This window comes from Quercus robur, chromosome 2 (genome assembly GCF_932294415.1).
Source record: "Quercus robur chromosome 2, dhQueRobu3.1, whole genome shotgun sequence".
Lineage (NCBI taxonomy): Eukaryota > Viridiplantae > Streptophyta > Magnoliopsida > Fagales > Fagaceae > Quercus > Quercus robur.
In genome coordinates, this window is record NC_065535.1 from 85,503,886 (window position 1) to 85,529,183 (window position 25,298).

The 25,298-nt window shown below is 34.7% G+C and overlaps 2 protein-coding genes across 3 annotated transcripts; both read right to left on the bottom strand.

Annotated features, from left to right (window-relative positions):
- Window positions 1–5,182: 5,182 nt before the first annotated feature.
- Window positions 5,183–10,754, bottom strand: LOC126715508 (uncharacterized methyltransferase At2g41040, chloroplastic). Of its 2 annotated transcripts, XM_050416136.1 has the most exons (9): window positions 10,430–10,754; window positions 8,586–8,686; window positions 8,329–8,469; window positions 7,612–7,693; window positions 7,029–7,222; window positions 6,781–6,892; window positions 6,129–6,233; window positions 5,406–5,540; window positions 5,183–5,305 (listed from the first exon to the last, which is right to left on the bottom strand). In XM_050416136.1, exons 1-8 carry the CDS (start codon window positions 10,595–10,597, stop codon window positions 5,412–5,414), a joined length of 1,032 nt encoding a protein of 343 aa, XP_050272093.1. In that variant the 5' UTR covers window positions 10,598–10,754; the 3' UTR covers window positions 5,183–5,305; window positions 5,406–5,411. The 2 variants fall into 2 exon arrangements, with proteins under 2 accessions (XP_050272093.1, XP_050272092.1); XM_050416135.1 differs by having other exon boundaries at window positions 5,183–5,540; window positions 10,430–10,752.
- Window positions 10,755–14,784: 4,030 nt separating this feature from the next.
- On the bottom strand, window positions 14,785–19,272 carry LOC126715509 (probable flavin-containing monooxygenase 1). Its single transcript, XM_050416137.1, has 6 exons — window positions 19,051–19,272; window positions 17,888–18,385; window positions 16,704–16,941; window positions 16,154–16,329; window positions 15,720–16,078; window positions 14,785–15,280 (listed from the first exon to the last, which is right to left on the bottom strand). The coding sequence occupies exons 2-6, from the start codon at window positions 18,323–18,325 to the stop codon at window positions 14,902–14,904; spliced, it is 1,590 nt and encodes a 529-aa protein (XP_050272094.1). The 5' UTR covers window positions 18,326–18,385; window positions 19,051–19,272; the 3' UTR covers window positions 14,785–14,901.
- Window positions 19,273–25,298: the final 6,026 nt, after the last annotated feature.

Sequence of the window (25,298 nt, forward strand, 5' to 3'; positions counted from 1 at the left end):
CTTCACTTCTACATCTTTAGCTACAATAACCTAATGGACCAAAACTCTAAATTGCCACACATGCTCGCTATCAAAAGACACATAACTAAACTAAACCACAAAACAAATTTTCAAATCTTTTTCCCCTACTCCTAAGATATCCTTTATTTCAAATTGAGGGGAAAAAAAAAAATGATATCCTCTTTTTCTTTTTCCGATCACAAATATTTTCTCACATTAAAAAAAAAAATACTACATCCACAATATTTTCACAACAAAATTTAGATAGTAAATTGTTATTGGTTTTAATTTGGGTCACTATTAATATTACTTTTTTACCCACCAATAGCACTTTGCCATTTACCCACCAATAGCACTCCATTTAAGATTTATTATGAAAATATTGTGGACGTAGCATTACTCTTAAAAAAAAAAAACTCAAGTTTTTTCCTTCTTACCACAAATTTCAAAATTTTTAACCTAATGTATCCTTTAACTATTATGGCCATAATAACTGTAGGGACTCAATTCATGACGACCCTAAGATGATATTGGGCTCGTACGTAAAGAGGGCCCAAACAATATCATTTGTAGAGCGTGGATTTGAAAGGCTAGGCCTTGGTCACTGGTCGGTAGTAACCATGGTGTTCATACAAAAGTAAGCCATGTTCGCTTCGTGGAGTCTTTCTCCTCGAAACGGTCTGGGAGGCTTTGGTTCTTGGCATTTTTTCCCAGCCCCCCCTTTAGGCGCATCAACCTTCACATTATATAACCCTTCTTGGTTGATCCTAGCCCTCCACTTGTTGATCAGGCAGGTGCCTACTTAAGTATCCATCCCATCGGCTGCCTCCCCTTACTTTTTGTTAGTTGCGATAACTGAAGCCACCCTGTTCAAGCGTCTTTTCTCATTAATATGGTTAGGACGTTTGCGGGCACATTTAATGCGGAGGGGACGTATTTACCTTGAACCAGCTCTACACTGTACCCCACGTGGGTCCCATTCTACTCACCTCTTCTTTAGGGGGGTTTTTTGGGGGCAGCGTTCAACGAGATGTTGCTCTTCCCTTTAAAATCTTGGAATGCCGAGGATAGGGTCATCCTCGGCTGTGCCCCCAGGCTATTTGGCCTTTCCCTATTCGTCCTCGGCAAATACCCTCCTTGGCACGGGCCCTGGGCCCTAATAGAGCGTGGGCCGAATCATAAGTTCTCTGGCTCCACAATAACCATGGTTCATTCCATGCCTTTTAGATTGTTGGTCCTATTTTTTAAATCCAAATATGAAGTACAAAAAAATTTGAAAGACGTGCTTCCACAAACAAACAAACAAAAAAAGGTATATACTTTCCATAGTCTTGAAGACCAAATCAAGGCATTGGATTATTAGAGAAATCATGGGATTGGAATCAATCATGAACTTGATTGCTGGAAGAAATTGTGGGATTGAAGCAATCAGTTCAAAATTATAATTTTTGTTTATTTAATCCCATTATAAAAATGGGTTTTATTGTAATGTATCACCATCTAAGTGAATGAACAAGATGTAGCTTTTTTAGCTCATATTTAGTGGATATAGGTCACGTAGTCGAACCATTTAAAACTTCCATGTCTTCTCGCTTCTTTCTCTATCACTTAATCTCAAATTTCTATACTTTAAGACTCTTAACCATTTAAAAGTTAAAACTTCCACGTCTTCTCACTTCTTTCTCTATCATTTTATCTCAAATTTCTATACTTCAAGACTTAACGTTAAGTTTACTACATATTATATTTGAAAACTTAATCTGCCCTAATTGTGTGACAAAATAATCTCTTAGATAGTGTTCAGTCATTACTCAATGCTGGTCAGTGTCACATTCCAAAATTGTAGCCAATGTTTATATATGTTCTGCTCTTGTACTTAGCTCTCCACCAATTCTGTTTCTTTTTTAATATATATGCTCTATTATGCTTAGCTCAATTAATCCTTGTGTCATTCATCCCAAGAGCAAACACAAAAACAAAAACGCATATGTTAAGTTTTGCAGTTAACATGAATCGCTTTCAAATCTGATATCATTCTTGGATATTTTGCCCAACAATTTCAAATGCCCCAGGATGTTTTATCAGAGCAAATTTTCTTATTGACTTAATAATATTGTCCGGAAACCTCCCTGAATATGTTTCAGTTTCATTTTTTTCACACACAAAAGGAGCTCCATTAACAAGAAAAAAAGTGGAAAAAAGAAAAAGGAAGCAAGAATTTTTTTCAGGAACCTGCAAATGCAATCTAAAATACCTACAATGGAAGTAATCTTTTGGCTGAAAACGGCCTCTAGATCACCAGCACCGTCCAACGAAAGTTGCATGGTACATGTGCGTGGTAAATATTAAAATCAAACTACCGAACAAAATATCTCTCTGAAAGACATAAAGTAAAGCAGAAAATACTTAGCAGCAAATCAAAGAATTAGGGTCATCACCCTTAACGTGCCATGAAAAGCAGAATGTTATTCTATATAGTAAGCAAGAACTCACGTGCAAAGGATCCCAGGTGACAGAGTTTTAACATTTTAACCCTGAAGCTCCAAAGTCCTAAAGCTAAAGACTGACCAAATAGAAACCCAAAAAAAAAAAGACTGACCAAATATTCCTCTTTATATATAAAGTTCAAACTCATTCAAGTTGAAGTTTTTTGTGCCTTTTGCCTGTGGTCAAAGGTCAAAGAAGCAGAGTGAGGTTAGAAGAACAATCAGAGGGTGGGTCAGCGTGTGAGCCGCACGAGGGGATCTCTCTGCCATCAAGTGTGTGTGACTGACTATGAGAGAGTATAAGAGTTCCTTTTATAGATTAAAACCCACTTTGCTTTGTTTTAAAATGGGGTTTTCAATGGGCTTAACTCTTGTCGAGAAAATTTTATATTAAAAAAAAAAAAATGGCTGAGCCACTTCATCAAAGAGTTTTATTACAATTTTATATATGTATGCCCTTATTTTTAAGGGCTAGTTCACGTGAATAGCCTTTTCCCAAGGTCCAGAGGCTTGAGGATAAAATGAGCTCAATCTCACGTGAGCTCATCTCATGAGTCATGACCATGTTAGTGTTAAAAATGTCTCTATGCAGTGTACAAAACAACCAGCTTTATGAGGCCTACAAGTCACGACACATTGTCACGTCACTTCGGTGGAGGCACTTATCATTGCGACAAGCTCCCACCTCTGGGGCTCTGGGGTAAAAAAAACCAAAGAATAAAAACATAACAGATTAGACAAGTAGGGGTGTGCTCGGTTCGGTTTCGGTCGGTTTGTATAGGTATGGCCAACCGAAACCGAATATTTCGGTTTGTGAAATTCTCAACCGAAACCGACTGAAATGGCTGGAAAACCATCGGTTTCGGTGTATATCGGTTTCAGTCGGTTTCGGTCGGTTTTCGGTTTTCCAAAGAGAGGGTTATTGAGATTTTCAAAACCCTAAATTTAATCACATATAAAAAACAAATAGAGTAACAGAGAGAGAGCTGTTGAACAAATCAGAACGACAGAGAAAGAAAATTTTCCAACAATATTTGTTCAACAATTTACAATATTACATACAGATTCCAACAAAAAATTGAAAATATTTTGATTTAGCAAAAGGGTCCAGACAGAACTTTACCATTGTTGCACCATAGCAGGAGCCTACCACCATGCTTGAGTCTACCACCATGTCTCTGTAGTGAATTGAAGAAAGAACAGAGACATGTGACTTAGAGAGAAGAGAAAGGCATGGCCATGGTCCATGGGACTCAGAGAACGAAAAGAAAAGAAAAGAATGAGGCGGCTGGACTGAGAAGGGCAGAGACCAGAGAGAAAATTGGGGAAGGAACGAAGGGTAGAGAGAAAAAATTGAAACGAGAAAGGAAGAGACAAACAGAGAAAAAATTGAGAGAAAAAAATGGGGAGAGCGGCGGCTGAAGAAAGAAAAGAGAAGCTGAAGAAAAGGGAAGATTAAACAATATTTTGATTTAGCAAAAGGGTCCAGACAGAACTTTACCATTGTTGCACCATAGCAGGAGCCTACCACCATGCTTGAGTCTACCACCATGTCTCTGTAGTGAATTGAAGAAAGAACAGAGACATGTGACTTAGAGAGAAGAGAAAGGCATGGCCATGGTCCATGGGACTCAGAGAACGAAAAGAAAAGAAAAGAATGAGGCGGCTGGACTAAGAAGGGCAGAGACCAGAGAGAAAATTGGGGAAGGAACGAAGGGTAGAGAGAAAAAATTGAAACGAGAAAGGAAGAGACAAACAGAGAAAAAATTGAGAGAAAAAAATGGGGAGAGCGGCGGCTGAAGAAAGAAAAGAGAAGCTGAAGAAAAGGGAAGATTAAACAGGGGTATTTCGGTATTTATGCTACTACTAGGGTTTTAAAAAATTAAATAGCAAAAAATACAAACGTTCCGCGCGAAGGCTCGAACCTGGGATCAGTTAGCTAAATCATAAGGAGCATACCATTAAGGCCACTGATCAGTTATGTATTAATATTACATAAATATATATATATTCGGTTTGTTCGGTTCGGTTTCGGGTGAAAAAATCCAACACCGAAACTGAAACCGAAAATTTCGGTTTTTAAAAAATGAAACCGAAACCGAACTGAACCGAAACCGAACCGAAAATTTAGCAACAGTTCGGTCGGTTTGTTCGGTTCGTCGGTTTTTTGCACACCCCTATAGACAAGACACTGAGCTCATTGGACTTTATCACATCCAACTGTTATCATTTTGGGAAATCTTCGCATTATTTTGTTAAGAATGATCTTGCACTATTCAATAAATTCTTCATGGACCTGATCTGGAATTCATCACAGAAATATGTCCGATAATCTTATCATACCCCAAAGTTATAAATAAATAAATAAAATTTTCTTTAGTAGCCAATGCAGGAACCATTTCAACTTCAAACATCATAGATTATGCAGAAATACTTGATCCAAGTATATTGGGCAAGATCCAATATCACAAAACTAGATATACTTTTGAAATCATGAATTTGGTAGAAAAATTGGGTTCGTTTAGTCTTCTTATCAACACAAAAATGAACCGAATTTTCCAATCCACCCTCGGTTTTACAACAGGTATGAGATTATATCGTTTTACCAACATTGAGCACCTCAGGTTCATCACTTTTCACACCATAACCAACACAAACTACCGCTTGAAAGGCTGTTGATCACTATAGACCTCTACTCAGACCATTACCACAGTTATTTTATTTTATTTTTTCTAAATTACACACTTAACTATACTTTTCACCAATTGTAATACTGTACATCTGCCCCATGTCATCAGCACCTTTTCAGGCTAGTTTATCTACAACGTAATGGGCAGATTATATACATTGTACAAAAATATCAACAAAGGAACAAAATAAAGACGGGTATGGATAAATGATATTACAAATAGATCAAACCTAATGTCATGGCTTCTGAGCAGAAAACATGATGAAATATTGCTGAACTTTGCTTGAGTAGTTTGTAAGACCACATGATGTGCACACGTCCTTGATCTCTTCCTCTGTCAAGTAGATATAGTTCTGCCGAGAACTCTGCACATAAGTGGAGTCATGCAAAATACTCTTCATAAGTCTCAGATCCTATGACCACATGCAATACACTGAAAAGACTTACTGCTAATGTTATAGGTACACTATCATGATACTCTATGGGACAAATAATTAAGAACAGCATTAGATTTAAGATGGACTTTTAACAGACAAATAGATCAGACCCCACAGACCTAGTTAAATTTCTTATTAGCTAATGGAGTATCATGGCCAGTTTAGGAATATATTGCTATTGCATATCAATTAATTTTTGGGGGTAAAGTGGGGATCCAATTTATTAAATGAAAATGTTTCTGATTTTTTGGGTAACTTCATTCAATGGCATGAAAAAATTTCAGTCAAGAACCCTTCACATTTATTAGAAAAGACACAATCTAACTCTCGACAAGGATAATAAGTTTCACCTTTTGAACTGATCAAATAGGAAGAGTAGTGTGACATTTACAGATTCTCAGTCAAATAGAAAAGTCACAATGCAAATGAGCTCATTCCAGAAAAGTTTAATAAATTCACCCTGGTGGGATTATATCTATCATTTATCAGACTCAGAAATCATTGAACGAGTATTACCTCCCTCAAAGTACGTATTATCCAAGGAGTAGATGAATTGTATCGCAGAAAAGTGGTTCCTACAAAGACACCACCACTTCGCAATATGCGAGTGATTTCCGCAATCTGACAAATATATGCATTGTTATTAGTTCAAGAAGCACCTTAAAAATATTGACACATCCATTTAAATGGAGCAAAGAGAACTGTCAAACTACAGTGACAATCACAATCTTTTTTTTCCTGGTATCTACGTGGATAGTGGGCAGGAATACTGATAAATCCGGTTTTTTCCTGGTATAAACCATGACAAAGTAACCTTTTCTGACAAGGTATCCAGGGTTATCTGAAAATTCGACTTATCTCCAGACAGATGTAGTCATCCCTTCCACACATGCTAGGTAATTATGAAAGAAAACCCTTATGGCCACCAAAGTGGTTGTAGTAGGATTCATGAGGCAACGTTTCCTGAGGTTTTGTGCATCCAAGTCAAGGAGCCAGTCAGATCAACCCAGCTCAAGAATAGTGTGGAAACCTCAGTATAGGCTTGGAGTAGAAGAAGGGTTGTGTTATTTCAGATAGTCAGATCCATATTTTGGGTTGTCCAAACCCAATCATTATGGAAAATCTGGAAAATTTTTAGAAGAAAATCAGAGAAAGAAACAAAACTTACAGCATTCGAAGGAGATGGCCAGCAATGCAAGGCTGCACCAGCATGAACAGCATCAACTGAACCTGATGAGAAGGGAAGTCTAGAAACATCTGCCCTTACAAGAGCAAGATTACTGCACATTCTCCAATAAAATGTGAATCAGGATAGCAATGTCTTTTCTTATACAATAATTACAGAAAACATAATTATTGAATGCAATCATGTCATAGAGGCTGTAACTTAATTGCCTACAGAATAGTCTAACTTACGTAGTTAAAAGAGTATCATCACTCTTAATGAAATCATAACATTGGCGAAGCATATTTTCAGAAAAATCAAGTGCGATAACTCTAGAATAGGTCCCAGATTTGGCAAACTTTCTGGAAAACAAACCACTCCCACAGCTAACATCTACCAGAAGACCTCCTTCAGCAGACTTAAAGTAATCTTGAGCCATATTGAACTGCACTTGATATCAAAGGTAATGTGATTAATATAGTATCACTGGCGTATGGAATTCGTAAACAATCTCACAAGGATAGATGATGATACAATCTAAACGAAAGATTATCTTCCCAAGATCATGAAGAGTCTCCACAAACCAATGCAAAACAATCTTGCTTCCACTGCAGGCTCATTCTTTTTAATTCAGATTTCAGAATCACCCCCATGAGGCATTTTACAAATACTGATAATTAATAGATACAACAATTGGAGGAGGGGGGTTTAATTTGAACCCTGGATTTCTCTGTTGAAAACACTAGGAAGTTCCAGTTGAACTACAAGACTCTTGGCAGCATTTTATAAAAATTGATGCATTTGAACCAACACTAAAAGCCAAGGAAGACATACCTCTTCATCAGGCCCAGGGAAACCACTTTGGTTAAAATTCTGACGCCAGCCTCTTTCATACAAGAATGACACAAGTGGACTCCTAACAAAGGTGCAAGCACCAAAGGTAAACATACCCAAACAATTAGCTATCTTATGAAAGCTCAAATATAATTTCAAAGCATTGTCTGATTTTTTCAGTTTGTAATATCTTGACCAAAATCCAGGATGAACTTAACCAATATGGGACACCCCTTAATCAACAGAAAACAAGATTTGGAAGAAGTATCTAAAGGAGGGTCTCATGTACCAATCCTGGGTTCATGCGTATCTAGATCTATAAAAAAGTGTAAAATGAAAGCCTTTGACTTTTTGTTGACTTCTTCTAATATTGCCACATAAACTTTTGAAAGGCCACATATTTAAGCATCATTCTTCTAGTATATATTTTTTTAATTTGCTAGTTAAAGTTACAAATAGTGCTAAACTATGTTAGTTTAAACTTTTTGGATAAATCAACCCAATACTAAACAAATTCTAATTAAATTAGAAAATTTTTTTTCTACAAATTTGTTTTCAAACTTGCCCGTGCATTACACAGGTTGAATATCTGAATTGACAGATTCTATTCATCAATTATACATCTAAAGATGAATATAAGTGCCAATTTGACAAACAACAATATTCATGAAGTTCCATGCATGCAATTGTCTGGAGAGAAAAGTAGTTCATACATACCGGAATAGCTCAGTCCCAGTTGGTTTGACTTCAGAGTACTCCCTCAAACCAGCAGTAATCGTGAGATCCAGATATATGTCTTTGCTGGAGTATGATTTATTGCATCGTTTACACTTGAAGCCAGACCTGTAGATTGCTGGCCTGCGGGTTTCACAGTTATCAAGTCCGACCTCAGGCTAACAATTAAGTAAAATCATAACCGGATAAATGAAATAAATAATATGTACCTGCAAGTATTATTATGTATTGTAACTTACAAGTTAAAACCTGGAGGGCCTTTTCTTATCAGTGGTTCATAACATACAGGGCAAGCAAACAAATCTACTTCTAATTTCTGATTCTGCAGTGTGCCTAAATCCTGAAAGCAAATATTTTTGTTAATCTCTATACACTACTGAAAAAGGGAACCAGACATTTGATAACAAAAAATAGTGTTGAAGTTCTTGCATTTTTTATTATTTATAATTTCCTCAATTATTATGAAGACAAAAAAAAAAAAAAAAAAAAAAAAAAAAAAAAAAAAATCTGCATTAAGAAATTTATACATAATAAGGAACAAACTGCAATACTTGTGCACTGCAAAATTAAGTTGCTGTGATCCTCAACCATATGTTAAGCTATTAAAGGTCAATTACAAACTTTTATTTAATGAAAAAAAAAAGGTCAATTTCAACCATTTACAACCTATATAGAAATGCTATTTTAATATAACTATAAAGTATAAACTCATCTCTGTGAAGTGCACATTGAAACATCTCATTCATAAGACAGTCAATCCATGTCTCTGTTTCTCAATAAGGCCTTTCTGCTCTACACATGGCTTAACATCAGGATTAGGAATAAGCATCAAGTCAACAATCACAAACATCTTTCAGTGACATGAAGAAGAGGGAAGATTTCTCACTCATCGAGCATATTGCCCAATATTTGGCTATTTCTTTCCAGAAATGAATTAAAATACATTAGTTGATGAGTCATGGAAACCAAAATCTTCCATTTTAAATCAGCAAAAAAATATCAGCATTTATGGCCTGTTTGGATTGGGGGGGGGGGGGGGTGGGGGAGTGGGGTAGTGTTTTTTAAAAATAAGCTAATTTTATGCTAAATCTACTTTACTCTACTCTACTCTCCCCCCCTCCCCCTCAATCCAAACGGACCATTAGGGAAGTAATGCACATATAAGCATATATATGCAGTCTATGGTCTATACATCTAGCAGCAGAAGGGGTCTTGTGACTTTATTTGTGCTATTCATATTTCACCCCTTAAGTATGCCTAACCTCCTAGCATATTCAAAGTAAAAGCTCAGGATGGAATATTATTATGTTTCAAATATCTGTTAGAGATAGTAGCTCATATTTTGAATAATAAAGTAAAACAGGTCTCTAGTTTAATGGTATATTGGGAAATTCAACATACCAGGTCAGGCGTTTTTAACAAGGGCAGACAGGAAGTATAAATGTGTTGCAACCCCTAAAATTTTCATATAATGAAATGATTAGCTGCGCCCTCACCGTGGACACAGGCACATTGCTGAACCATGTAAATCTATATTGACGTCTCCCTATTTATCACTAAAAATTGCGTAAACAGAAATCTTCAACAAAATTTCTCCATAAACCCCAAAGGCAGCACAATCAACTGGGGATTGCACCTCATAAAGTGGTGATCACTAATTCAAATCTCGCCTTCCCCCTTATAAATTTTTCTAACTAAAATTTTCAAGCATTATACTTAAATTTTAGCTTTCTGCCCAGCCTTGGTTTTTCATGACCCAATACTAATAGGACTGACCTCACAGCAATTACCAAATAGTTACAATAAACTGAGCACAGTTTTATCATTTTCTTGCATTGCAAGTAATGAAAATTTGCGACTTCTTACAAAATTTCTTCTTAGCAGTCAAACATAGTCTTACTTCCAAGGCCAATTAAAAATAAAATAAAAATAAAAACATAAAAACAAAGACTTGTAAAGTTATGATGCTAAGCAACACAGTGTCCTGTCGTTTTGGGTAAACGACATGTGTTACGGTCGTTTAAGCTAAAAGTAGAAAATAATGAAATAGAGAGAGAGAGAGAGGGAGTGATTGGGTATTTACCGGTTCTACGGCAACCGCTGCGGTGGCACGAATGGCGGAGGAGGAGAGGCGGAGAGAGGAAAAGTGGAGGCGGGGACGAAATCGGGAATAATGAGAAAAGTTGGGGCATTTAGGGAATGAAGAAGATTGGTGAAGAGGGCGAAGGGATGAGGTGGAGACTATGGCCATCGAGCTCAATGATGAGCTCCGATAAGACACGACACGACACTTCAATCTTGGAGTTGAAGTTGGAGTTGTACTTCTTTGTCTTGGTCTAGTTCTTTTGTGATTTGCTTTTGTTGTCGATGTTCTAACTAGTGTTCTACTTCTAATAATCGCGGGGCTACGTTGGTGTGTTGTTTCGTGCTGATAGGACAAACTAAGTGTACAAACGTCCTCCTCATATTATTACCGAACCAAATATATATATATATATATATATATATATAAAATAAAACAACTCATGTTTTGAGTTTTGACTAAGGGATCAGATTTAATAATAATCACGTTTTTGTTTTTGTTTTTTCTCTTAAGTTGCATGATTTAATAATAATTTAAAACAAATTTAATTTCTATTCAAACTAAAAGTATATTATAAAAATTTTCTAAACTTAAATCTCACACAACCCACGCATTTGTTTTTTGCTTTTTTTTTTTCTTCAAGTTGCATCTTTTTAAATTAATATTTTATTAAGCTATAAAGCTTTTGACTAAGGGATAAAATTTAACAATATTTTAATTTAGATGAAGTTTTATTATCTAAGTTTTAGAAATTTAAATTCTACTCCAACTAAAAGTCTATTATCAGGATTTTCAGAATTTATATATATATATATATATATATTCAACCATGACTTTTCGATATAATCCTTCTTAACCTAGTCATCCCTATAATGAATTCCACACAATACACTCCATGTTGTTGTATTTTTTTTTTTTTTAAATGCAACTTACATTTATGTTTTAATCTAATAAATCCATCTTACTTATTGTTCTTTGCTTCTGAATTTGCGTGCAAGATATTATACTAAAGGAAGTTTACTATAAAGAAGCAAAATAATGGATACACATTTAAGTTATTGGTTCTCTTATGTACGTTTTTTTTTAATTCTCAATTTTTGAACTTTTTTGTGTATGTTTTGATTTTTGGTTTTGGTTATTGTATTTAATTTGTGAGTTTGTTGATTTTTTTCAATTAGACTATCACTAGGAAAAAAATTGGTATTAAGAAACTATTTGTTTATTATTGTTTGTGCTAGTTAGGACATAGATTAAATATGACTCAAATAGGAATGATCAAACTCATTACATATCTCATATTAAGAAATTAACACAAAGCATAAAGAGAAATTTAAAATATAAAAATAGATAAATACTGATAAAATCTAAACTCTAAACCATCAGAACTTAAGGTAATTTTTTTTATTAAAATTATTTACTTATTTTATAATTTATTGTCACTATTTATTTAATAATTTAGTTTTAATTATTTTAAAAATTTTGAGCTTACATATGAGTCTTTATCAAGCTGTGCATCACACGAAAATAATACTAATATATATAAAATAAAAAATAAAAAATAAGGATTAAAATAAAACATTTAGAGCTCTCACAAAATAGCACTAAAATAAACATTTCATGTGAATAGTAACATGTCTACTATAGCAACAATGTAAATTTACACACTTTTAGATTGATTAATATAGGTGATTTGAATTATTGAATTATTAGAAATACTAAAAAGTGTCAATTGAATTACAAGACTCTTAGCAAACTATGTAATTAAGCTACAAGACTATTCAATCAATTTGGGTATATTTCAAACTGACTTTTTGTACTACTATTTAAACTTGACAAAATGGGATTTGGACCTGTTCACTCATATGACCTTAAGGATAAAACGGAGAAATGATTTTTTTTGTTTTTGTTTTTGTTTTTTGCTTATTAAAAGAAAACGGGTTAATCTAAAGCCAACTCATTAAAACTGAAAGCTTGAATTTGTGCTAAAAACACAAATTGTTTTTACTCTTACTTAATCAAAGTGCGGAACAGGTGTAATTGTGTGCAATGAACCAATACTACTTTAGTGCATAAATATGAACAACAAACAATAAAAGTAAAATACAAGAGTAAGGGAAGAGAGATGCAAACACAAGATAACATCAAGACGTGTTATTGAAGAGGAAACTGAAGAACTCGGTGAAAAACCTCTTTGCGACCCTCCAAGTCAAAATCGAACCACTAGAGAATAAAGTTGGAGTACACGAATAACAAAAGACCCTTCAAGCCTAGTTTACCCAATGTTCTTGAGCCCTCCAAGCTCTTGCTATGAACAAACTTCTCGGAATCATGTCTTCTCTAGCTTTCCGGATTCCGCAATATGCTCAATTGCATCCACCAAGCCTCATCGGCTTCTTTTGGCAATTTCTCAAAGCTTCCCAAGCTCCAACACACTCTTTACACTCTGAAAAGGTGTGGGTTGTGTTTGGGTATAAATCTCCTCTCAAGATTTGACAATGGGAGAGGGAATGAGAAGGGGCTAGAATGATTTCTCACTAAGGATGAGTAGCTCTCTCTCTCTCTAAAAGATGGGTGTGTGTGTTGTAGAAAATCTAATTAGGGTTTTTCTCTCTGAATGACATCTCATATTTTTGTGGGTAACGAGGGTATATATAGTATGGGTGAAGGGTAAGAAAGTCACACTTAAAATCCTCTAGCCTAGAGAGTTTCATGGGTATCTCGCAAGAAGGCCTTACCCACGAGACACTCGCAAAATCCTCCAAGCTAGCACTCTTCAACTTCCAACATGTGCTTCTCACGTGCCCTTTTTGCTGGAACCCTTTTCGTGAGCTATTCGCGAGCCAATCAGGAAACTGCACTGATTCTTCATTTCATGCTCGATTCTTCACCAACTTAATACTAAACCCAATACAATAAAATCCCACAAAATACAAGAAAATAAAATTAAAGCAAATACAAAACTTTTTGTCATGGAATAAAACCAACATAAAACATAGTTGTAAATCACAACTTTACAAAAACAATAGGTTGCGTCGGCTTGGCCTATCTCTTTTTCTCATTTGTTTATGGATTTATTTATTTATATATAATTTGAGATAGGTACATAGTAGGGGAGGAAGAGTTGGAGTTTAAACCACATATATAAAACACCACAAACTAACCATTAGACTAACACTCAAACCTGTTTATGGCTTTGTTAATTTTACAATTTCATACTCTCAAAATTTTCTCTCTTACTCTGACTTTCTTAATGTTTGTTTGTTTGTTTTTTTTTTTTTTTTTTTTTTTTTTTTTTTTTTTTTTTGTGGGTATTCTTCCCTTTTTGGGCTTTCCAATCTTTCAATTTCTTTGATTCAAATGAGTGTCACTCTCCCTCTATTAGCATTACAACTCATTTTTGCCTCTTTAATTTTTCACCCTCCCTTAGCACCAATTGATCTAAAGATATTTGCTTTCCGTTTGTTAGCTTGCCAGCTAGCGACTATTAATCTATCATTGGCCATTGCATTAAACCATTAACGCGCGTGCTCAAAAGCTCTTCTATTTTTGTTGGGTAAATGTTAATAATTTGCATCCATTATAATTTAAAAATGTATATTTTTTATTTTTCAAACAAATAAAAAGGATAAACTTTAGAGATAAGCGGTAACTATAATTTTTTTTTGAACGGAAAAAAGTCCTAAATTTTAGGAGTTCTCTTTTTGAATTCAAAATGAAATTTGTTATTTGACATTTATGACTCTATTTCTAAATAAAGTTTCCCTTTATTAATGAGGATATTTTTGAATACATAAAAGTCCAGTTGAAAGAGGGGAATCCTCTTATATGTAGTACAGATAATGATAATTTTTTTCCATTAAAAACATTTACAAATTTGAATTTGTTTCTCCTTAATTTTTTTTTTCAAATTATTTTTTAACTTTGCTTACAAAAAGAAGGAAAATTATTTTTCATATCATATTTTGTTTAGTCATCTATATTATATAAAAATCGCTAGAAATTATTATGTGAATTTACTATTTATAAAACGTGCACACACACACACACACACACACATATATATATATATATATATATATATTAAATACGATTAAGACTAAGATATGATTTTGTTTTTGGTAATAACTTTATTTAGTGCTTAAGTGATTTTCTGAATTGCAGTAAAAATTTATCTACATATATATTTTAAGTGTAAAACGTATATATTTATCTACTATGAAGTCTATGATATATGGAATAGAGTTACACCAGATGTAACTTGAATTCATCTCATATATATATATATATATATATTTTTATATAATTAGGTGCATTCCATTTCCAGAAATACACTAAACTTCGCATTGTTCAGGATCTTTAAAAAGGAAAAAGAGTAGCTGCTTTGCAATAATGTCTGTGTTTTTTCTGATATTATTTGAAGAATGGGGAGAGAGAGCAAGACTCAATAAACAAACTTGTGCAATCATTTCCAGTTAGTCGATCTTCATTCCTCGCTGTTGGTCCAAACTGGTGAGACCTGCATAATCTGTTGGTCCATATGGTTGAAAATACTCTGCAAATATTCCCTTCTTTCTTTTATGCTTAGTTCCCATGTCTTTGCACAATTGATCATTGTACCAAATATTTACGTTCCCAATACATGACCTCTGGAAATACCTTCCAGCATATTGCTTCATGTTATTTTCCCACATTATGACATCCTTTTCCATCTCTCTTATACTAGGCAATTCAAAGTTCCCATCAAGCAAATGTGCTAGCCATTGACATCTAATTTCAGAGGTACACAAATTGGAGAAACCCTCTGCATATCCTATTATGGCTAGTTGTGGAATTCGAGGATGAATAATCTGTCTGCAGTTTTATAAAGAAAGCATATTATAAAATGAATCAGAATGATGCAACGCTGAATGGACTAAGGTAAGCTTTGATCTGTCAAGAACATTATAAAGATAGCTACCTTTGACCATTATTTTAAAATCGTTCGTATATTTTAAATTATTTCAAAAGGGTCCTTATCGTCATCTACTTGATAGAAAATGTTGACATAGCAAACAGAATTCATGATATCAAGATCATTTTGGTGGCATAGACCTATGACATGGCATAAATTTCATTTTTCACGTCATCATTTTCCATCCAACAAATGACGATAAGGATCTCGTTGAAACAATTTTAGAAGGATAGGAGATTATGGGGAAATATTTTAAAGTACAAAGATGATTTTTGAGATAAAGATTAGAGATTGAGAACAAAATATGCAATTTAACCTAACTTTAATAAGCTGACAAACCTGTAGAGGGGAACTATTGAGCTTGCTGAACCGACAATGTACTTCTGGAAGATTTGAGATTTGAACATTTTCTTAAGCTTTTGGTCACCTTTGTATCCTGTGGCTAGAATTACAAGATCTGCTTTTAGTGGCTGAGGTTCTCCATTAATGATCAGACCATCTTTACAGAAGCTAAAGCTCTGTGATTTCTTTAAAACAATGCTTCCTCCTTCCACTTTGTCATAAAAATTTTCGGGCAAAAATCCAACCCGACATGAAGAGAGATCTTGAAGAAAGCTTTGTTTTGGTATCAGTCCATGTTTCTTCAATGGGAGTTTCCATCTAAGATAGCTCTCAGCAAATTTTGAGACTCCCCATCTCTGAAAATAAAACTTCAGCATCATACACATATTGGTTTAAAAACATGCACATTCAAAGGATAAGAAAAAGAATACCAGGGGTGAAAGCATGGTAGCCAAAAACTTGAGTAGGAATGGTTCACCAGGCTTATGAACCAGAAGCTCCGAAAAACGATTGCAGTACAAGAAGCCAAGGCTTACTCCCCAGAAAGTGCTACTGGGGAGTAACCAATGTGCAGTCCTTAGAATCATTGTGCAAGGGTACTGAACTCCTATATTAAAAGAGCTAAGATATCTATGAGCAGGCTTAACAGCGACTTTTCAAAGTATAGCTTTTTTAACTTCACTTAGGTACAACTTTTCTAACAACCTCACTTTCAAAAAGTTGAACAATAAGTTATACCAAGCAGACACCTAATCAGAAAGTGAAAATTAGAGGCCAATGTGAAAAAAGAATGTTGAGAATCATTAGCATTTTTGAGAGACAACTACTGGAGTATTCTGAACTTCACATCAAAACTATAGAATCAAAACATCTACTTTGTGCTGGTATTCAAATGATAAGCTCAATTAAAAATTTTGAGCTGGGGAGTCCTTATTCCTTGAAGTTGCCTCTACATGATATTCTTATATAAATTTTCCTTACCATTTGCATTTGCACATTCTGCTGCAATGTCCACCGCAGATTTCAGTGAACCAATGATTACAATTCTCTTTCTTCTGATCAATTCTGCTGCACTGGCACTGCCCATTTCAGAGTAGTCCATGGAATGGATCACCTTACCTTCGAACATTTCAGGGCCTTGATCTGGAGGGAACTCGGGTATGTTTGGAACACCACTGAATCGTCCAATACAAAGAACCACAAACTCAACTTGGTGAACCTGGCCGAATAAAACATAAGCTCAGAGTCTATGTATTCAAGAATGAATTCTTTCTTACCTTTTGGTTAGTATTTGGTCCTGATCAATTCTATTGAAACTAAAATTAGGATTATGCATCATTTTGAGTATGATTCTGCATTAGGTGTGTTATTGACCATGGCAATGGAGCATGCCATTAGTATCAAACTGCAAACTGCATAATACATATAAAGATTGAATGAAGTGGGCAAATATAGTTAGCTTACATTTCTTGAAAAGAACTGTAATTGGTTTTGAGAAGACAAGTTGTTTGCCTGTGTTCTGAGATCTCTTAGATGAATTACTTCCTACATGGATAGGTCTGATAAATGATCACGTCTTAAGACTTGTGGTACATCATAGCTAGGGAATAGGGGATTAAATCCTAAATATCTCCGTTGGAAACACTGCACAAAGAAGGCGTTTGGATTGCGTCTGCGTTTTCACGTAAACACGTTTCAGCTTTTTTTTTAACCAGCGCCTATTGCATTGTTCATGGAATATGAACAGTATAAATAGGCAAATAAACAATGTTTTTGATGTGGACAGTAATTCAAAATTTTTTTTTTATTATTTTCAGTTTTTAGCAAAATAAGTGGTATTCAATAAGTTTTTTTTTTTTTAATCATAATTATAACACTCTCCCTCTCATATAAATGGGTTCCAACACATCTTGTACACTCTCCCTCACATTTTTAATCATAATTAATCATTTGGGTAAGGTCTCTTTTACACATTTTGTTGGCACACCATACGCAAATTATTTTTTGAACTGAAATCGTGACTTCAAGACATGATTTCATTTCAAAAACTAAATCGTGTACTTTATGTGTAATAGACGCTGCACTAATAATTTAACCATAACTCTAACAAATAACAATGCCTTACACGGTACTAAACAGCAAATACCGACATAAATGATAACTACCTCTGTGGAGCAACATTTAGTATCTTGCACGACAATGTGCCATTTCCCTTTAGAGCAAAAAGGCTTGCTAGTTCCTCCCCATAGATCCCATGACTCCATCTCTTCAGAAGGCTCTCCAACATAGTCTATATCAATGACTTTGGAGTTGAATTTGATGTAAGGAATGATGCCAAAGTGCTGAGCATAGGATTTAAGATACTCCAGCACTTGAGTGTGAGTAGGACACACTTCTTGCACTGAAGCAGGCCATGGGAAATCTGTAAATTGGTAAGATTCTTTGGAATTTTGGAGTTTGGTGGACTCTATAGTATGATTCCATAGTCCTCCTACGCCCTCTTTAGCTTCAAAAACAATGGGATTAAAGCCCTTCTCCAATATGTACTTGCAAGCAAGAAGGCCACTCGTTCCTGCCCCAATGATCGCCACCCGTTTCTCCATTATTCAATTTCTCCGTCTAGAAGTTTACAGAGAGAGTTTGTGTGGCTTTCAGCACTGAGCCTGCTTTACATAAAGTGTATGAGAAGCACATGAGCTATTTTTTGAAGCAGAAGAAGCACATGAGCTAATTTTGAGGATATATTTATTGGGAAAAAAACAAATGAGTGATCACTACTTGATTTATTCAATGTTCCACATCCAAAAGAAATAATAAACAAATTGGGTGATCCTTACATGAAATCCACTTTCAAGATTGTGTGATCTTAGCAGCTGGATGTGGGTGAAAATCGCCAAATACTATGTTTTGGCAAAATTTATGACAAACTAGCACTGTTTCGGAAATATTTAGTAATCTACTACTTTTTTAGTACTCGAGTTTCACAAAATCGAGTTCTAAATAGTACTCGAGTTCAGTGAACTCGAGTTTTTAGGTGAGTCGCCAACATGGCATTGTTGACCTGGAATCTGTGTGACTAAAAAAGTAATGCGGTACTCGATATTATGGAAATCAAGTACTTCTTTATAGTACTCGATCCTAAAAGAAGTCGAGTACCTTGTTTTTTTTTTTCATAGTAGAAGACTGGTTCCCACCAACTCTACTAAAACTTCCAAAGAAGTGATAAAATGTAAATGTAAATGAAAAAGAAGATTTTTCAAAAAAAAAAAAAAATGAAAAAGAAAAAAAGAAAAGAAATGGAAGTTGGAAGAACTGGGTTTTGAAATACCTGTTTCAACGGAAGAGCTGAATAGTAGTAGTGGGTAGTAGGGAGCTTCAAACAAACAAACAAAAAGACAGCAAGTTCTCTAACTCTCTCTTAGACAAAGTAAAATTGGATTTTGGTTCTAAAAATGGAAACGCTAAGACAGAAAATATATATTAAAAAAAAATGGAGCAATGGCCATTTTTAAGCTCAAGGTGACTTAAAAATGAAGTCGTTGACTGCAATGTAAAGAAAGAGAAAAGAAAAAAGAGTTTTTAATAATTCTAATAATGACTTTGAAAAGTTAGTTGTCGTGTGAGTGTGGTATGGAAGGATAAAAAGGCAAAAAGAAAGTAGGGGCGGCGCCACCTTATGGCCAAGGTGATCCCAGGATCACCTTGACCTAAAAAAAAAAAAATTATACATAATAAGTTAAAATTTTATATTCATCTACCTTTAAAAAAAAATTTGGGAACACCTTGAATTTTTTTTATGCCAATAAAATTAAATTTTGGTCCATAATTTGAGCAACTTAACAATATATTAAGGTCTTTCAAGCAAAAAGAACCACATACTTTTTTATTATTCATTTAAGTCTATACTACGACTTTACTTTTAGTTTTTGCTTTACTTGATACATTGTCATTGTACGACTACTTTTCCTCAAAAACATTATAATATATATTATACAACTAATTGGTCAAATTCACGTAAATTTAGATTTTTTTCATTGGACAACTAATTTTCTTTTTTCTTTTTTCGATAATTTTGATTAAGAAAAAAATAGTAATTTTAGTTAATTAAGTTAATAAACTTAAAAAGTTACTTCATTTTTATATAACATCAATTAATTCATTATATATATTGTAGGGATAAGGGATCCAAGAAGGTGTGTTTTGTCATTCAGAGTAACATTTCAAGAAATTCTATTGATAAGAATATGCATTATGAACATACAGGACAAATGGGAGCTGTGAAATATCTAAGAGAAAGCTGCTACCACTGCATTGAATGCTCTATAGTTAACTCTTTGGCCGCATTAATGAGAAAATGATATTTGAACAGTACTTTTCAGCCTTACAGCTACTCCCAAAGATTTCAAGAAGGTGTTAATGGGACAAGGATCAACACTAGCAATCTAATGTACACGTGGAGAGTGGAGATGAAAAAAAGAAGAGAGTATAAATTAGAAAGAAGACCTAGATGGGAGGAGATCGGAAAATTAAGAGAAAAACACTGTAACAATAAGAATTGTACTTGTAATCAAATTCAAAGAATATATACAAGAATCGATCTCCTCGGATTGTGCTGAGGACGATTTTCTTTAGATAAAACTAGTCTATTTTTGCTTTTTTGTCATTTGGGCCAATTATAATTGTAGTTTAACTCATTAGAGCCTAGTTTTCCAATCCACTCTCTATAAATTCATTATATTGGGCTCTTTGGGCCTAGATCCTTTTACCTCTTGGGCCTGGGATTTAAATTGGGTCTTTACATATATATAAAATAAACTTTTTATTTTTATGATTATAATTAAACATGTGATTGTCCATTCTAAGGAAATTTGATTAAATTTACATGAAAAGTGTCACTAAGATTATGTTTTTACATTTTTCTATCATGTTATTAGTAATAAACGTATTATATTTTTATTTATATAATTTAAAATTTTATTAATTATATTATTTATGACGTCACTGGTTTGATCATTGGGCAGATCTCAGTTCGACCAAAAAACCAGTAACCAATCCCTTTTCCAATTTCACCATACTGGTTTATAAAACCATGGAAAAAACCCCCAAAAAAAAAAGAATGAAAATATGGAAAAAGGAAATTATAATAAAACCACTAACAAGGCCCAAACCAAATGCCAATAGAAAAGCCTAGTACAAGATCAATCTCATCTCAGACTAAGACTATCACTACTCCAACACCAACATGATTACGTTTTTAATTCAACAAATATTATTTAAAAAAAAAAAAAAAAAAAAAAAAAAAACCTCACTGCCTCAGTGCCTCGCGGATTCACAAATCATTAAACAATTTAAACTAAAACTAAATCAAACCTAAAGGCTAAAAAGAAATAAGAAACTCACTTACTCTCCCTAGCCATCGTCGTCCATCCCTGTTTAGCAACACTAACAACAACCACAATTGAACTCCACAAGTTTTATGTTGTAAAACTTTACGTATTTGCGTGTTTTTTTTATTGTTGTTGTTGTTGTTGTCAATATATAAAATTTTCTTTTTATTGGATTGTATAATTTATGCTTCTTGAGGAACACCTTGGAAAAAATTCTTGGAGCCACCACTGAAAGAAAGGGTTTGCTGTTTGTTTACATTTACATTTCATCACTTGCTTGGAAGTTTCAGCAGAGTTGGTGGGAACCACTCTTCCATTATGAAACAAAAAGTAGAAACGAAAAAAGAAAAAAAAAAAAAACAAGGTACTCGATGTTAGTAAGATCGAGTACTGTAAAGAAGTACTCGATTTCCATATTATCGAGTACCACATTACTTTTTTAATTATATAAATTCCAGGTCAGCAGTGCCACGCTAGTGACTCACCTAGGAACTCAAGTTCATTGAACTTGAGTACTATTTATAACTCATTTTTTTGAAACTCGAGTACTAAAAAAGTGGTAGATTGCTAAATATTTCCGAAACAGTGTTAATTTGCCACAAATTTTGCCAAAAAGTGGTATTTGGCTATTTTCGCCACTGGATGTGATCAGTAAGGTTGTGTAGTGTATAAAGAAAGAGGTTTCTAGAAATTGGAAGAGAGAGCTTTTGAGAGAAAAGAAAAATTCTCATTCATCAATTTCAGAAAATGTACAAAAGTGCCTAATTAGATAAGCCCCTGTTCTATATATACAATAACAGAGGAGTTAAGAATAAAATAGAAAATTAACTAACTCCCTAATCTGACGGAAATACATCTCCACCATTAGATGCGTGCCAAGTGTACTTCCTATACAACTAATTGGAACTTAAGTTACTCTGACATGCTATGCACGTGATTTCATTAATTCACACTTTGTCGTTTTGTTCTTTAGCTTGTTCTGTTCTTTTAATCACACGCATGTCATTTTTCCTTGCACTTGACAATTGGTTTTGTCGTTTTCATTTAACTCAATACCAACTTCAATACTCCCCCTCAAGTCTTGAATTTTAAGTTCTGAGACTTGACCTTCTTGATCTGAAACTTGATCTATGATTTGTGCCTTTACATCCCTGAGAACAAAAATGTCCTTCAAACCCAATTTTCTAGAAAGCCTTGTAAAAGCTGAGAAACCCAATGCTTTGGTAAAGATATCAGCCACTTGTGAATTACTAGCAATATGGAATGTTTTAATCATACCCTCCATGATCTTATCCCTTACCAAATGACAATCTACATCGATATGTTTTGTCCTCTCATGGAAAATTGGATTTGTAGTTATATGCAAGGCTGCTTGATTATCACAAAACAACATAGCTGGCTTGCATGATTCACCTTTAAATCCTTAAGTATTTGCAGCACCCAAGTGATCTCACACGCCATACTTGCCATAGCTCTGTACTCAGCCTCAGTTGAGGGCCTTGAAACAACACCTTGCTTCTTAGACCTCCAAGAAATTAATGATTCCCCTAAGAAAACAGCATAACCAGTTAAGGACCTCCAAGTGTCAGGGCATCCAGCCAAATCTGCATCACAAAAGGACTTAATATGTAGATCAGATTGGCAAGAAAATGCCTCTTCCTGGTGAGCCTTTTATATATTGAAGTAGTATGTTGGCAGCTAGTAAATGGGGCTCTCTTGGCTGTGATACAAACTAGCTCAACCTATGCACAACATATGTGATATTTGGCCTTGTCAGAGTGAGGTACAAGAGTCTCCCAATAAGCCTTCTAAACTGAGCAGAATCTCTCAATGGCTTTCCCTCATATTTGGACAGCTTTAAGTTCTACTCCGTGGAGAACTTGACTGGTTTGGAACCTAGAAGACTTGTATCCTCCAAAATTTCCAAGGCATACTTCCGTTGGTTCAAACTTATACCTACATCAGTTCTAGCCACTTCAAGTCCTAAGAAATACCTTAAAGATCCCCGGTCCTTTAAACCAAATCTGTCATCAAGAACCTTCTTCAAATGTTGGACACAAGTTGGATTATTACCAGTCAACAATATATTATCTACATAAACCAAAAGCACTGTAAATGAAGATCCTTGTGTGTGTGTAAACAAAGAATAATCAGATTTTGATTGAATGAAGCCCATTTGCAGAATGGTGGATGAAAACTTCTCAAACCATTTTCTAGAACCTTGTTTCAGTCCATAAAGGCTCTTATTCAATTTACATACCAAATGCTCCCCCTTGCTGTGAAAACCAGGTGGTAAACACATGTAAACATCCTCAACGAACTCACCATGGAGAAAGGCATTATTCACATCCATTTGGTGAAGAAACCACCCATTCATAGCAGCCAAAGACAAGACAATCCAGATTGAAACTGACTTAGCAACAGGACTAAAAGTTTTTGAATAATCCAAACCAAGCTTTTGGGTAAAACCCTTAGCTACCAAACGAGCTTTGTACCTTTATATAGAATCATTTGAGTAATACTTAACCCTATACACCCATTTACAACCAATGGGAGACTTACCTGCAGGTAAAAGGGTTAGTGTCCAAGTATTATTGAACTCCAAAGCTTCAATTTCCTTGTCCATGGCAACTCTACACTCAGGAAACTTAACTGCCTGAGAAAATGAAACAGGTTCTGATGGGACAGAACTAACAACCATGACAAAGGAGGCAAACTGAGGCCCAAGATGTGAGTAACTAATAACCTTTGAAATGTTATAAGGCGAGCCAAAAGCAGGCTTGGTACTAACTACTTTACAAGAATAATCAGATAGGTAAGCAGGTGGGTGATGAGGCTTGGTTGATCTCCCTAAGGCAGGTAAAGAAGATGAGGAAATAGGTAGAGAGTGATCAATGGAAGGTGGTGAGGGAGGAACAACAGAATCCAAAACTAAAGGTAAATGCACATTAGGGTGGGAATCACATTGGGAAGAATTAGAATCAAATGGAGTAGGAGCAATGGTTGAATCAGGTTGGGAAATGGCCAAGCTTGATTCAACCAAATGAGGGTTAGGAGGATTAGAAACATAAGGTGTATTAGGAACATGAGATGCACCAGAAACACAATGTGGGGACACAGATGAATCAAGATAAGAAGTGGAAGGGTGATTTGATTTGAAAAAAGGAAAAATATGTTTATAGAAGATGATATCTCTTGAAATATGAATAGGATTGGTGTAACGACCCAAGGAAAAGCGTTAGCCATATCTGCGCTATATCTCAAAAGGACTAGTCACAATTGAGACTCCTTGTAGTTGTTAATAAAGCCCAGATCTACCTAGTAAATACCCAATGTGGGACTCATCACACACCCATACACATCACACAATCAATCAAATTAGGGCATCACAATTGGATTCAAGGTCAAGAACCTTGTAATCTTTAATGCCATGAGGATAGCCAAAGAAAACACGTTTTTTGTCCCTAGGTGCAAATTTGTGCCTATTATGTGGTAAAGTGGATATGAAACCCAAACAAGCAAAACACTTTAAATGATTATAAGGTGGAGAAGACTTGAAAAGCAATTCATAGGGACTTTTGTTGTGTAGAGATTTGGAAGACAGTTTATTAATAAGATAGATAGCAGTAAGAATGCAATCACCCCATAAGCACAAAGGCAAATTGGATTGAAATTTTAGTGCTCTTGCAACATTGAAAATGTGATGATGCTTCCTCTCAACAATGGCATTTTGTTGAGGAGTATCAACACATGACAATTGATGCAAGATGCCTTTGAATGAAAGAATTCCCTCAAGAAAAATTTTGTACCATTGTCACTCCTAATAGTCTTAACAGAAGCGTGAAATTGAGTATGAACCATGTTAACAAAATTAGGAATGAAAAACTGAGTATCAAATTTATTCTTAAGAAGATAAACCCAAGTACAATGAGAGAAGTCATCAACAATTGTTAAAAAGTACCTAAAACCTTCAACAGTACAAGTGAAAAAAGGACCCCACAAGTCACAATGAACAAGTTCAAAAGGCTAAATAGATACATGACTCCTAGAAGGAAAAGGTAACCTTTTTTGCTTAGAAAAATGACAAACCTCACAACAATTTGACTTATTGAAAGCTTCAGAACCTACAAGTTTATTCAACAAAGAAATCTTTGAAAAGGAAGGATGTCCCAATTTGCTGTGCCATAAA

What these genes read in the sequence shown, in the direction of transcription:
- LOC126715508 (XM_050416136.1), bottom strand. Translation starts at nt 10,597, where the DNA reads ATGGCCATAGTCTCCACCTCATCCCTTCGCCCTCTTCACCAATCTTCT. An exon ending in TCCCTGGGCCTGATGAAGAG is followed by an intron (nt 7,223 to 7,611) that starts GTATGTCTTCCT and finishes TATCAAGTGCAG; the next exon opens with TTCAATATGGCTCAAGATTA. An exon ending in GATGATACTCTTTTAACTAC is followed by an intron (nt 6,893 to 7,028) that starts GTAAGTTAGACT and finishes GAGAATGTGCAG; the next exon opens with TAATCTTGCTCTTGTAAGGG.
- LOC126715509 (XM_050416137.1), bottom strand. Translation starts at nt 18,325, where the DNA reads ATGGAGAAACGGGTGGCGATCATTGGGGCAGGAACGAGTGGCCTTCTT. An exon ending in AGAATGTGCAAATGCAAATG is followed by an intron (nt 16,330 to 16,703) that starts GTAAGGAAAATT and finishes CTTTTAATATAG; the next exon opens with GAGTTCAGTACCCTTGCACA. An exon ending in TCAATAGTTCCCCTCTACAG is followed by an intron (nt 15,281 to 15,719) that starts GTTTGTCAGCTT and finishes ATAAAACTGCAG; the next exon opens with ACAGATTATTCATCCTCGAA.